Genomic DNA, 15,547 nt, shown 5'->3' on the forward strand with positions numbered 1-15,547 from the left:
AGTGCTCCTTTAGAATAAGTTTGGATTCTTCCGTGAGACCACGGACATTCCAAACTAAAAAATTCATCAGAACAAATTGGATGGCGTGGCATGGGCAGACCCCATCTCCACTTCGTCACTCCATCTACCCGAAGCAACATTGCTCATAGTTCTAGCACTGTTGGTCGTATGGGAGACAATTTGAAAATCACGTGGATTATGGCCAGAGTCCACCGCTGCCTTCAAACGGTCCGTGATTATCTGTTCTGATCTTATGTTGGGCGCCGTCCTCATCGCATCATTTTTTCTGAGACGTCCCTTTATAGTGTTCTCCGGATGAAAGATAACCTTGCGCGTCATCTGTTCGGAGTTTTATTTTGGTGGCCTTCCTCGTTTCTTTTGAGGGGCCTCAGATATTTGAGCCACCGCATCAGCAGCCCGCTGCACCTTCCTGTCACTCGCCATCTGACTCGTCTGCTTTTCCTGATTAACCCCATGATCCTGTGCCGGAACACTCTTGGCAGAAGGTGTAGCCAACGTGACCGCCAGCCTCTCCTCATTCCCCTTCTCAACAACGATTTCCTCATCAATCACTTCCTCCTGCTCGCTCTGATGTTCGTCCATATTTCGTGAAGGTGTAATCATTGAGAACATCAAATCTGGCCCATAATTGGTGTCCAAATTTTTTCGCCTATCATTGCACTCAATCTGCTCGATGAAATGCTCTCCATGTTCAGATTCCTGAATTTCTGTCTCGTGCTCTTCTGGCTCTTGAACAACAGTGGAGCGTCGTTGTTTTTGCTGACTTCCCATCTAACCAGACTCTCTCCTTGGTGAAGAAGGCATTTGATGCTTGTCCGCCTCCTGCTCGATGTATCCTTCATCATTCATAAGAGGAGAAAATTTGTTGCCCGAGAGCAACTTTGGCGTTTCCTGTTCAGCCGTGCTGAGCTTCCTGGACAAGTTCGGTTGATCACTTTCCTTTCGAGAATTCTCACCAGCAAGCATCTCCTTACCTCCCATCCTGTTCTTGCTCTTAGTCAAAGGAACGAATTCTTGTACCACTTTCTTGTGTTTAGAGTTCTCGGGTTCTTGTACAACTCTCTTATGTTTAGAGTTCTCAGGCTCGACCCGACGTTTACATTTGTCCAGCGAATGCCCTGTTAACCTGCATCGTGAACAATATAACGGAAGATGCTCATAGCTAAACTCGACATAAAATGAGTAATCGTCACAATTAACCATGATCGAATCACGAAGAGGCAAAGATAAATCAATTTCAATAAGCACTCTAGCAAAATGTCCAAACTCCCTTTTAGTGGAAGCACCGTCGACTCGAATGGGAAGACCGATAAATCTTGATATTCCGGTGACAATCTCCGCATGCCAATACTCCACCGGCAAATAGTAGATACGTACCCAAACTTGGCAGAGAGAAGACACTTCTTTATAAGGATCGAAGTTACGAACCCATTCCCGGACGCATAGAGATCCCGTCGATAGCTCCCAAATCATGTGCTGTTTAGCTGAAGCTTTATCCTCAGCCGAAGTAAACCTGATAACAAAAAAACCTTTGCTCATGGGAATAACTTGCCAATCATTCCGAATGTTCCACAAACGCTGAAGTTCGCCTTTCAAATCGTTCGTCGGACGCGGCTTATCCCCTTTACGAAGTAAAAGTCTACCAATAATGGCAAACTTGAATTCCTCAACTTGTTTTCTGTAGAAATCCGAAGGAATAGATATGGCGTAAGAATCACCGCATGGCTCGGGTTGAATGCTAGTGAATTTGTTAGCAAGAACATCAGGCGTTCTTTTGGTTTTGGGTTGAACCATCGTAGCGTATGAAGGCTGTTCCTTTCGAATGTTCTCATGCTGCGCAGTAGAAGTTATCTTCTCCGAAACCCTAGTCGAAACTCCAAGACTAGGGTTATGGTGATTTTCCTGATTATTGGCGACATCCTTTTGAACTTCACCGTTCAACTGGCGATTAAGAATCGTGCCACTGCAATTAGTATGATCATTAGGGTTACTGTCTCTCAAAGCCATGACAGGAGAGTTTGGGGCTTAGTGGAATTGCCTGGGTGAATCGAAGTTGGAAGAGATTTTAGGTATATTAAGCGCAGCGCGATCAGCGCTGCTGATTCTCGGCGCACCGGCACGTAGACGACATCAGATTCCATTATTATTATTATTATTATTATTATTATTATTATTATTATTATTATTATTATTACCTGTAAATTCCTGACGTTTCCACGAAATTGGTTTTTGCACCTTTTTTTATTTTTCTTCTTTTAAATACCTAACCTTTAGTTTTCGTCTGGAATTTATCCGGCAACCGGTTTCCCCCAAATTTTAAATGACGTGGCATCGGAAAATGACACCGTAGCACCGGAATGTGCACTGTAGGATGCCAGAAATTGAAAAGAAAACGACGTCGTTTTCATTAAGTAGATACGGCGTCGTTTAGTGTCATTTTAAGCATTCACATTTCAATCCCCAATCTCATTTCTTCGATTAGGGTCGATTTTCTAGGGTTCATCGACGAAATCAGAGAAAAGAGTGCGAATCAGTAGGGAATCGCGGAAGATTCGTAGCCCATTTCACATCCCCTAAAAATTCGACTGATTAGATTGTGGCTTTCATCATCTTGCTATGTCGTCTTCACAATCCAGTGGAAATTCGAAGTTCAATGAAGGGGTTCCTATTTGTGAGCATAAAATCCCAGCCAAAATCGATACATCTCAAACTGAAAAAAATCCTCTGCGGCGTTTCTGCAGATGTTCTCAGAAAATGGTTAGTTTCTTTGAAGTATCTTCTTTTTGGTTTGGATTTCATACTTTTTTAGATTTTTTGCAGTCTGACAATTGTGGCTTCTGGAGCTGGTTTGATCCAGAGCTTACTACATACTACAAGATGAGCATGAACAATTTGATTCTACAGAGAGATAAAGCTTATGAGGAATTGAAATTTAGCACTCTTATGGGAGAAATCCAGAAGGAAAAATATGCCGATTTGATGCAAATGTATGAAGTGAAGTGTGCAGAGATTGAAGAATTGAAGCTTATGATGAAGGATCAAGAGATTGAAAGTAGGAAAAGAGAAAGGAAAGTTGAGATGATAGTCTTCATTTTAGGCATAGTACTTGGTTTGTTTGCAAACAATATGTTGTGTAAACTGCCATATCTTATATTATTGAACATGTAATGGCCTGCAGTGCAAGTTGTACTCATGCTTTTTTTGATGGAATGAAATGAGTTTGACTTTAATTCTAAATTACTGAACAAACATTGTATGAACAAAAGCACTGGCAACTTGCATTAACAATCTCCCAAAATAGAGTTTTACATCATTTGTGCAGATCACTGTTTACATCAATACAAAATATGTAACATATAGTTCAAAAGGTAGATAGATAATCATGTTTGCCAGTCAACACAAAAGTAAAGTTCATGGTTGAATGTCAGTTGATGGGATTGAGGATTTGCTCCTTGTTTGGATCACTCTAACATCTCTTGAATTTGGGGCACTTAGGTATTGATTTCTTGTCCTCTCACTGATATAAAGACCAGCCCCTGATCTTGCAAAGTTCCTCTCTTTGAAGAAAACATCATTTCCTCCACCTCTTCCAGAGGATCTGCCAGCTCTTCCACCCCCTCTTCCAGTGCTTCTCCCAGCTCTTCCAGCCCCTCTTCCAGTAGTAGTTGTAGAAGTGCTTGGAGTGGTACTTGTAGAAGTGCTTGGAGTGCCTTCTTCTCTCACCTTACGAGGTCTGCCAACCTTGTTCTATATTGTACATACCTATAGTTAGTTTTGAAATAGTAATGCAATCAAGAATAATCTGAATTTAAAGGATATTTACCTTAGGAGCAGGAGGTTTTTCAAGGAACATATTTTGACAATTTCTCTTGTTGTGGCCTGCATCCCCACACCTCCTACATGTCATGATCACCCCCCCTCTTGACAGTTGAGTTGGATTCCTACCTTCCCTCTCATTTGCTGATCCGATTCTCTTTTTCTTGGGCCTCCCAGGCATTCTCCTTACTGCTGGAGGTTTCACCTTAAATCCCTCCACTTCAGGCCACATGCTTTCACCTCTTATGGGCACCAGACCACTTTCATAAGCCTTCAAAAACCTAGACACACTGTAATAATCATGTACCATCTCCACTGGGTCCCTTCACACTGTAATTATTATTATTATTATTATTATTATTATTATTATTATTATTATTATTATTATTATTATTATTATTATTATTATTATATATAATGTGATTATGTAACATTTTACATTTTTTCAATTTTACCTATATATTTTTCTAAATTATATATTAGTCCATAAAACTTGTTAATTTTATTTAACTTATGTAATTTATATCGTTGTTACGTTTATCATATTTGGACCCTAGTTATAATATATGAAATTAACTATGATAGATAAGAAATAAAGTTAATAGCAGTATATGAATAATGTATATTATTCAATAACTTATGGAGTAGTATTTTTTCTATAGAAATCAACAATCTATGTTTAATATGAAAATTTTGAACACTTAATTGGATGAAGTAACCTTAAATTAAAAGTCCAACTATTATTAAATCATCATCCAATACATAAAAAAATAATTAAATTTAACAAATTAGGTAACCTTTAATTTTATAATTTTGGCATTTATAAAACAAAATTAATAGCCCACACTTCATATTCAAATTTTGGGTTCTTAAAAGTTCAAATTTCAAATTATAAAAGTATTAAAAGCCCATACTTAATTAGCCCAAAATCTAAAGCTCAAATAAAAAAAAATTAATTAAACTCAACAATCAAAAACAAAATTTAAAATAAATATAATAATCATTATAAAATGAAAAATAGATCTACCTAAATATCATCTCTTTTTCGTCTTTCCTAAAACCTCTTAACTTAATATAAATAATGGAGTAAATATTAGTAATAATAAAAAGACTATATCTCTTTATTAGGTTTACAGACATCACGCAAAGCGCCGCCTTCATCATAATCCCTATTTCTTCCTATTCTCATGCTACCAGCTCAGCTCGTCTGCAATCTCTCTCTGTTTTCCGCCGCTCGTCGCCCCCTCCGGCCCACGCCTATCGGCTCGAAATCTCTACAGCAACAGCCTACAATAAATACAGCTTAAATACTCATCTCCTCTAAAATGTTCAGCGTCGCTTCTTCTCTCTCATTTCTTCTTCCCAGTCTAAACCTTCCACTTCTTCCACCTTTCGCCGCTGCTGGCGAGAAGCCCATCCGTGCTCTCCCTTGTCTTCTCTCTCCCTCTGCCTCACCCTCTGCCGACTTTCTTCTACCTTTCGCCACTGCTGGGGAGAAGCTCAAACGTGCTCTCTATCGTCTTCTCTCTCCCTCTGCCGGAGAAAAACCTGCAACCGTATCACGGCAAAGCCGCGGTCCAAAACCCTTAGATCCCTAAACTATCAATTCCGGCCTCACATCTAGATGACGCTTCACGCGGTGTCACCTCTCTCCTCGACGACGATAAATGAGCTGCTGCCTCCCTCTGCTCAGCCCGTATCCAGTCGCCGCCGTCCGAGTTTCAAACTACGGCGTCGCCCAGCCCTAGCCTCCAGATCTCGGCCTCCTCCCTCGACTGCATCTTTAATTCTTGCGATCTCCATGTATATTTTTTCTTGCTGAATGGATTATTTTTTTTCATTTAGCCACAAATTTTGAAACAACAACTTGTTTAATTTTAAACAGTAAGATATTTTGGGCATCTGATTTTTGTCTATCTGTTTTGGGCATCTGATTTTTTGAAAAATCTATAAACAAAAAAAATGTTTTTCGCATATCTGATTTCAGTACTATTTTTTGGCATCTGATTCAGTAGATCTATGAACATCTTTGCTCTTTCCCAGTTCATTATCAAAGCTCTTTCCATGGAAAGGCTTTTTGCAACAACTTGTAAAATATACTTTCAAAGAAAACAAAAGAAAAGTTTCAGAGGACAACATATTTATATGAAACAAAAAAAATTCGGAGAAGAAGACAAAAGGGCTTTCAAATACAAACTTCAGATTAAGTCTTCAAAAAAGAGCAGAGGAATATTACTAACTTAAAATCGGAAAGCTCAAGTGTGAGTTAGCAGCTAATGAACTGCTATTTATAGAGAAAGAAAAAAATAATTTGGGCTCCAAAAAAATTCAAATTCAAATCTGGGCTGAACTGTTGGAGCCAAAACTGCATACATTCTTAAACCCAGCGGACAAAATTCAGAAATATACATTGGCCCAACTGATGTTGCTCTTGGCGGGATCACATTCCCCTAGGATTCTATGCTTTAATATATGTATAGATAGATATAGATTAACATAAATTTTGACACTTTTCTTATTCAATTGTATTTGTAATTATATTTGTATAAGAAAAGTGTAAGTTTTTTACATAAAATCAATGACATTTTATCAACATCTAATGATACATTAGAAAATTTAGTCAAATTTGAGCATAAAACCAATTTTTTATAAAACATGAACATTTTTAATTTTACTGAGACACCACACTTGCACGGCTAGGCCGCTAGGGAGATGATTAGATAAAACATTCTCTCCTTCTCTCGGAATCTGTCTTTCTTCGTTTCCTGGCTTCATTATCAAATGAATTCAACCAATTTAACAAATTCATAGTTATGCCTAGAATCTGGCATAGACTACTCTCTCCATTGTTGAGATAAAATCATTCAACCGATTGAAGCTCGCAATTGAATGGATGAAGTTTACACGATGGATATTAATAATCCTTTCCCAAATTTCATTGCAATAATCTTTCCTTTTAGAATCCAATCGTAGTTATCCATATATAGATATATGAATACAGATAACAGCAGATCTCAATCAAGATAGTGCTCGACTAGTATGGCAGACCAAGCAAGAAGAAGCGCCGCGAAGGAGGCGGTGTGCGTCACCGGAGCTAACGGTTTCATCGGGTCATGGGTGGTGAAAACCCTTCTGGAACACGGCTACACCACCATCCACCTCTCCATATTCCCCGGCTCCGATCCTTCTCACCTCTTCGCCCTCCCGGGCGCTGCCGCCGCCGGCCTCTTCGTGCACGAGGCCGACCTCCTCGATTCCGCCGCCGTCGAGAGGGCCGTGGAGGGGTGCGCCGGGGGCGGGGTGTTCCACGTGGCGTCGCCGTGCACGCTGGAGGACCCTGCGGACCCGCAGGGGGAGCTGGTGGACCCTGCCGTGAAGGGCACCCTGAACGTGCTGGCCGCCGCGAAGAAGTTTGGGGCGCGGCGCGTGGTCCTCACCTCCTCCATTTCGGCCATGGTGCCTAACCCGGGATGGGCCGCCGCCACGGTCGTTGATGAGTCTTGCTGGACCGATCTTGACTATTGCATCCAACATCAGGTCTCTCTCAAACACTATCATCATCATGTTTTTTTTTTTGTTTTTTATGAATTCATTTTTAACTTTTACTTCATGTGTTTCACAAAATTTGAGTAATTTTTTTTTTGTACTCCTTCCGTTCATCAAATGTATGATACCTTTGGTGGGCACAAATTTTAAAAAAATTGGTGGTGATTTTTATATAGTGAAAAAATGGTCCCACCAAAATTTGAAATGAGTGGTTGATATTAAATTAAGGATGAATTTTTTGTAAATAAGTGGTGTTTATAAGGATAAAAAATAAAAAAAGGGGTGGGGTCATAGCTTAAAATGGAAAATGACATACTTTTTGTGTACACCTAAAATGAAAAAAATGTCATATTTTTTGTGGAAAGAAGGAGTACCTGTTTTTTAAGGAGTTATTATCTTCGTCAAATAAATGTTGTCATAATTTGTCATTTTGATCCGTCCACAAAAAATTGTCCTAATCTATTTTTAGTTGTGGGTCCTTTTTTCCAGTGGGCCTCATTTTCCATTTACTAACATAATTAATTTTTTTCACTTTGTTTTTTTTTTATTTGTGGACCATTTTTCCACTAACTATATAAACAACACAAATTTTATTAAAATCCATGGCATCCCCTTTAAAACAATATTTTGTGAACAAGGGGGTAGTATTTTGTATGTTAAGCGTGGTAGATGAAAAAATGAAAAAATTGAATAAAGGAAAAAAAAATTGAGGATGGAGGAAGTATTAGAAAGAATTAATAGCAATTGTCCATTTATCTCCTTAATTGACTCGAACCTCCGACCTATTGGTTGAAAGTAAGGGTCTTACTTCGTTGTCTCAAACATAGGGCTGGTAAACCGGTCGGTTCGGTTAAAACCGAACCGATTTACCGGTTAACCAGAACCGATTAAGGGCCATTTCCCTAACCGATAACCGAACCGATTATTGGACCGATTAACCGATTAACCGGTCTGATTAACCGGACCGGTTAATCGGTTAACCGATCAAACCGATTAATCCACGATTTCTCAATTTGTCCGAATTTGACCAGTTAATTCGGTTAATCGATTTTTATTTTAAAAAAAAATCAAATTTGTAGAATGTGTTAAATAGGAATTGAACTCTTAACCTTTGAAATAAAGAATAAGGTCTTATCCACTGCACCAACTCATAACTTATAATAATTTAGAACAAAATTTTTGTTATAGATACTTGAAATATTAATGTATTATTTAAATTAAAATATTAAAATATAAATTACTCCCTCCGTCCGCCAAAAGTATTCCACTTTGGCCGGGCACGGAGTTTAATAAAATGTGTGATGATGTTGATATAGTGGAGAAAGGGTCCCACCACTTTATGAGATGTGTGGTTGAGATTGAATTTGGGGTGGGTTTTTTGTAAATAAAGAGTGTTTGTAAGGATAAAATATAAAGGTGGATGGTGGGACCATGGCTTAAAAAGGAAAGTGGAATACTTTTTGCGGACGCCAAAATATAGTAATTGTGGAATACTTTTGGCGGACGGAGGGAGTAATTAATTTAATATAAAATAAACCGGTTAACCGACCGGTTAAACCGATTAGTGATGAACACACTAACCGATAATCGAACCGAACCGGTAAAAACCGGTTATCGGTTAACCGAAAATCGGTTTTTCGGTTCGGTTACAGTTAAAACCGATTAACCGGAACCGTTTTACCACCCCTACTCAAACACTATCATGGTTCATTGCAAATAAAATACTCATTTCGTGCCATTTTAAACGACCCAATTCTATTTTGGATTGTTCTATTTTAAATGATTCAATCCAAATTTAAAAATAAAATTAGGTATTTAAGACTATTTTTTGGGTTGTTCCATTATTATTTTAAATCAAAATCACACTTTTTAAAATTTTTTTGTCTAGTTCTTTTAGTTCATTTGAAGCTGGACGGAGTAGTAATCAACTATGATATAATTTGCACTTATAACGTCACTTTTTCTTTGTTGAAATTACAATGTCACTTTTAAAGTGTTACTAAAAAATACATAATCTATTAACTTTCTCAATGTCTTGTTTTTTAGCGTGTATTTTTAACGAGTTATGTGTTGGGTGTTTGAGTCATTTCTAAATGGGACGATCCAAATTGCAAAATAGGATGTTTCAAATGGTATGAAGGGAATAACTTGTTACAACTAGGATCATCCCTAATTTATTCGGTAATTCGAATTGTGACGTGGGGCCACTTTCATAGTCATCGCCCATCCGAGTTCATCAAGACAAAAAAATTCACCATTTCAATCGCTGGAAAATTTAGGGGTGTCCAAATTGCAAAAAGTAGGTTGTGTTTTACTTCAAGTTTGAGTTGGTATCAATTGTAGTGTGAATTGGTGTTCATGTTAAATTTTGTTTATATATTTAACTGAGTTTGCCTAGGACTAGAGCGATGTTTTGGTTCCTTGTGATCTTACTGACAAAGTGGCAAAACTTCATGTAAACATTTTTCTGATAAACTTACTATTATTGATTTACTAGTCAGTTTTAACAGCACTCCCTTAAAAGCATGTTTGGAAATGTATACGTTTTAATTTTTATGTAGCAAACTTTCGGAAATCTGTTCGACAAAGGGGAGTTTAATGGCTAAAGTTTGGTTTTGAGCATCCAAAGGCTCTTACGAAGACGAAAGAGAGGAAGTGCCTGAAAGATACTCATTCCGAACTATAGTCATATGGAGTATATTTTTGGAGAATTCCTACTTTACTTTAAACATGAGATGAGATAGCTAGATCTATATGGCACAGTGGCAGTTGGACTCACGGGAGTGGGCCTATAGAAGGAATATAAGTAGCTATTTCACTTTCAGTATACAGAAATGGTAGATGTCGAAACCAGAAATGCCTTGCTTACCTGGTTGCCAGCTAAAGCGTGATGCGGGTGGGGTATATATTCTTTGTATAGCATGGAGTTATTTAACAGTGATAGGTGTGCTATGGAAAGTGCTTTTAGTAGTAGATAAAGCAGGAACTCGTCTGTATAGATTATAGTGGTCCTTAGCCAGTTCGTAAAGAAGTGCTGCTGAATCACTGGCTTAAAAGATTATCCATGCTGCCAAAACGAATCAAAATATCCTGCTCGTTTTTCATAGGATGAGAAACTGTGATGTCGAAATTTTCTCCTGAACAAAAAACTTCTGATTAAGAATTTAAGATCTTATTACGAGATACAAGTGCAAATAGACGATTGAATGATGAACTAGAGCCTAATATTGTCTTTCAAGTTTCTTCTTTTTTTTTTTTTTTTATTATTTTCCTATTCTAGGTTGTTTGAGGTGAATAATACCCCATCTGTCCCACTTGACTTGGCCTGTTTTCCTTTTTGAGTTGTCCCATTCGACTTGGCTTGTTTCCTTTTAGGGTAATCAATTTTCCCTATAACAAATATGGGCCCACACATCTTTACACTATAATCTTAATCTCCTAAATAACCGTGCCAAGTGAGGTGGGATGGAGGAATAACTGATTTGTGGTGCATATTACTGTTGATGACTTGATGTACGTTACTTTAAAAACTAGATGTGAAACTTGATTTGTGATACAAATTGCTCTTTCTGTTGCTGCTGTAAATGCAATCACAATAGTCATTATCAACTGAGATCACATTTCACAATAATGAGCTATTATATATGAGTTGTGTATTTGGCAGAAATGGTATCCAGTATCAAAATCTTTGGCAGAGAAAGCTGCATGGGATTTTGCAAAGGAAAATGGCGTGGATATTGTAGCAATAAATCCGGCTACATGTCTTGGCCAACTTCTGCAACCTGGATTGAATGCTAGCTGTGCAGTCTTGTTGCAGCTGCTGCAGGGGTCAGAAGATACACAGGAGTATCACTGGTTGGGGGCGGTGCATGTCAAAGATGTAGCCAAGGCACAACTGATGCTGTTTGAAACCCCTAGGGCTTCAGGTAGATACCTTTGCACCAACGGCATCTATCAATTTGGTGATTTTGCAGAGAAAGTTGCAACCCTCTTTCCTGAATTTCCAGTTCACAGGTCTGTAAGCTTATGCCTTTAATCCCGAGTTATGCAATCTACACCTAGAGATTTCCTTGCTGTTTGTAAATGCTTGATTGTGTTGCAGTGTTAGAGAAACATGTGCTGGTTGATATAGAAACTGCTGCATCAGATTTATGACTTTCCGAAATTAATCTGAGGTGCAAGCTGATGGCCTGGGATTTGATAAAAACAGCTAACCCTTTTCTTACTTTTTATAAGTGAATACAAACTACATATTTTAATTGGAGGTTACCATCATGTCATTAGAAAACTAAGGCTGCTTTGACAGATGTACATGTCTGAGAAGATTGTTCTCTACGACAGATGGTTCTGTAGAAAATTGTTAATAGGAACACAAATTTGTTGAAAGAAAAGTGATTAGAAATAGTGCTCTAATGCTATTTCAGAAGTGCTTAGCTAGTTTGAGTTTCTCTTAGAATGAATGATTAGTTGCCTGCTTATATGAAAAAGTGTTGCAAAAAACAAATAATCTTAATTGCACTGTCTGAGATGTTATCTGAACTGGATATTTGTATCTGATATTTTAGGTGTAGATTTTTAGTTCTGGAAGGCATGAAACTAGAAGAAATGCTTCTCAACTTTGTTGTGTTAACCATGATCAATGCTGAAAAGGCGAAATGAATAGAAGATTAACTAAGTCGATGATCTCAGTTTGATCATATTAAAAACTTCTATTATTTCAAAAACGTTCATTAGCAGGGTCACAATCTTTTTATGTGGACCTGTTTCAAAATTATATGACTTTCCAGCTCATTGGGGCGGGATCTTATCTTCTTCCTATTTTGGCTTTCACGGTTAAAAGTTTAAATTCCAAAACTAATATCTGAATGAATCGCCTGGAATCATTCTACTGATCAAATTATAAGAAATCAATGATCTCTTCACTGTTAAAAACTGTGGTTTTACTTGCATCTATACACCCATTTCGAAAAGTTTGACTACTTTAGAGAATTATGCAGCTCTAAATCAATTTTTCTTGCCCTTTCAGTTACTTTGCCAAACCTTGAAACTCTAATACAAACATCATCACTGTTTGGTTCTGAATTATTGGTCTTCTTGTGATGATATGATGAGCAATCTAGGTCTCTAATTATGTTATAAAAAGTTGTGCACATTAGTTAGGCTTAGGCTATATGATTCTTTCCATGTGTATTGTGCAACTTTTCCATTGAGCATTTATAATAGTAGTTATTATGAGTGAGAGCGATACTTGTTTCCTTGGATCCTTGATGACTTTTTCCACTACTTGAACCAAGTTCTTGCTATCAACACTAAATTATTGCTATAAGCTGGCAATGGTTTTCAATCACTAAGTTTTTTATTATTACAATGGGTTTTTTAACGATGATTTTCCTCTTTCCCTAGATGTGTTTTACTTTAGGTTCAGTCACAAGAGGAAAAGACATAGCAACCAATTTGTATATCTCAATAGAGATAATAAAGGGATCATATTGGGAAATTCAATATATTCCTTGGACAATATCGTCTGAGTTGCTGATATTTGATTTAATCATTTAAACACCGTTACTGTTTTTCATATGACATATGGCGATATTTTCCAAGTCAAATAAAAGTAACACGGGCAATATCGTTCAAGGATTCGATTTCTTTTATATCTGATTGTACCTAGACAGATCTTTTCTATCTTTTTTCCCATAAAATTGTTCTTTTATTCCAATTAATTGATCCTCTTCATACATTTATGTGCAGATTTGCGGGCGAAACGCAACCGGGGCTGGTGGGTTGCAAGGATGCTGCAAAGAAATTGATTGATTTGGGATTAAATTTTACTCCAGTTGAAGATGCTGTCAGGGACACAGTGGTCAGTCTTAAAGCAAAAGGTTTGCTGGGGCAGGAAAAGCCATCATCTTGAGTCATTGTTGAAGTTAGGGAAAGATCCTGCATCTTTTCATTGTTTATTTGGTGATTATGAACCACAATAAATCAATTTTATTTATGAAGGAGTATAATTGACCATTATCCTTGCGTCTCCATTCATGTCTTAAATTTTACTGTTAATAGATCCAAAAGTTGTGCCATACTTCATCCAAATCACTATACAAAGTTATGAATAATGCAATCATATGACTGTATTTTTGTACGACGAGAATAGAGAATATAGGGCTGAGTTAGCAAGTAGAGATGCAAAAAAGTATTTTAATAATAATTACAAATTTTGTCTTTGTTTGATGTGTGTGTGTGTTTGTTAATCTTGAGAGTTTTAACCTATTCCAAGCACGTGATTAAGGGGGTCTCTTTGTTTTGTTGATGTCGCCCCCAACCAGGCAAGTTTAGGTAAAATATGAATGTGGTCTAAACTCTATTAGAGCACTTTCAGCAGAAATCTCAAAATTATGCTCCTATATTTTTCCCTAAAACTTTCCTATTTAATTTTAGGATATCGATTTTATAAATGCATACATCAGATCTCCTATTTTCTACATAAAAACAATAATTATGTGTGGACCCTACTAATTATAAGCTTAAAATAAATTTAGGGTGGGTGTAAATTTAAGATTGAATTTAGGTAGGTGTAAAAAATTTTGTGGGCCCCATCCAATTTTGGGGGATCTGCTGGATGCTTTTTTTATTATCTCATTTTCAATTGTTTTAGCCTAAATTTAGAGTTAATGATGCATTTAGGTGATCTGCTGGGAGTGCTCTTACTCTGGCTTCTAGTTTGTTAGTCCCATCTCTCCCCTTAAAAACAAAAATAAGAGATTGAGAGAAAGAATGTTGATGTGTACAGGGAGTTTAAAAGAGGATTAATTATAGTTAGTGTCCTTAATTTTAATTTTTTTTAAAAAAATATCCTTAATTTATGTTTTTACTTGAAAAAAATAACTTTGGAAAAAGTTGATCACCTTATAGAAATAGAGTTGTTTTATACACGGTATGAAATAAGATATGATATATTTGTCATAGATGTGTTTTGCTATATTTCATATTAATATCAAGTATGGTAGAATGCATTAAAATATTTATAAAATATAATGTATTGTTTGGTACTCCCTTCGTACCATTAATAATGTCTCGCTAATTTTGAACACAAAGATTAGAAAGAGCGTAGATAATGTCCCACTAACCAACCTTTCTCTCTCTCTCACCCTTCCCACCTGACGTCTCTCTCTCTGCTCTGTCTAACACATAACACAACATACACGACAGCCACTGCTGCCGCCTGAAATTTGCGCCACTATCGCGCCTCTTTCTCTCTCTCTCTCTCTCTAACATCACACACATACACGAAAGCCCTAAAAACCATTTCCTTCACCTCTGAAAATCATTTCCTTCACGTCTGAACATCTTCAAACTACACGAAATCAATTTTCATATCCCCAAATTCCAAATCATTTCATTTTTGCAACCAAATTCCTTTTTCAAATTCCACTTATTCCAAATCATAGCGGACTGATACATGGCCGAGCTACTTCCTCTCTCTATTCGTTGTCTTCATCTTCAGCGTCTTCTACCAATACATGGAGGTGCGCCACCTCTGATGGAAGCTCCCATCGCCAAGAGCCTTTCACCGCTACCGACCCAAACTCCGCAGTCGTAGGTTTTTCCCTTACCAGCTCATCGTGACGTTGTTCAACGTCGGCGTCTTCATTGCGATTTTTTACCAAATAAGGTATAGGACATCTACATATGGTAATCGGGACCGTACTAATGGGACAGATGGAGTATGGTAGATTAAGGTTATACAAAGTTAATCATGATTACAATTAGGGTTAATTGCATCAAAATACACGAACTTTAGTCACTTTTCCATTCACGAACTTTAAATTTTCATTTTAAATCATGAACTTTGCAAATACTCAATTTTTCCATAAAATTCAATTATGGCGTCCTAAAATCTGATGTGTCATTTAACATGCTATGCGTATATACACGTGTCTTAGTGAAAATGACGTCGTTTCAACATGGGGAATTAAACGACATCGTATTGTTGTTAAATCATGTCGTTTTGACATAATTTACTTAAGTTAATCTTGGAATTAGGGTATTATTGCTATTATAATAAGGAATTCATAAAATTAGGGCTAAAGGCTCATTTTCAAGAGCACACGTTGCGGTCTGTCATTTTCATAGATTCAAAAGAACAAATTGCGCCACCTTTCCATTT

At 37.2% G+C, this 15,547-nt stretch overlaps 1 protein-coding gene across 3 annotated transcripts; it reads left to right on the plus strand.

The window, feature by feature from the left end:
- Positions 1-6,441: 6,441 nt before the first annotated feature.
- On the plus strand, positions 6,442-13,401 carry LOC131019851 (cinnamoyl-CoA reductase 1). Of its 3 annotated transcripts, none has more exons than XM_057948464.1 (3): positions 6,442-7,374; positions 11,048-11,397; positions 13,132-13,401. In XM_057948464.1, the coding sequence occupies exons 1-3, from the start codon at positions 6,877-6,879 to the stop codon at positions 13,292-13,294; spliced, it is 1,011 nt and encodes a 336-aa protein (XP_057804447.1). In that variant the 5' UTR covers positions 6,442-6,876; the 3' UTR covers positions 13,295-13,401. The 3 variants fall into 3 exon arrangements, with proteins under 3 accessions (XP_057804447.1, XP_057804450.1, XP_057804448.1); XM_057948467.1 differs by having other exon boundaries at positions 6,485-7,374; positions 11,048-11,309; XM_057948465.1 differs by lacking the exon at positions 13,132-13,401 and adding an exon at positions 11,486-11,809 and having other exon boundaries at positions 6,485-7,374.
- Positions 13,402-15,547: the final 2,146 nt, after the last annotated feature.

This window comes from Salvia miltiorrhiza, chromosome 4 (genome assembly GCF_028751815.1).
Source record: "Salvia miltiorrhiza cultivar Shanhuang (shh) chromosome 4, IMPLAD_Smil_shh, whole genome shotgun sequence".
In the NCBI taxonomy this organism is placed as follows: Eukaryota; Viridiplantae; Streptophyta; class Magnoliopsida; order Lamiales; family Lamiaceae; genus Salvia; species Salvia miltiorrhiza.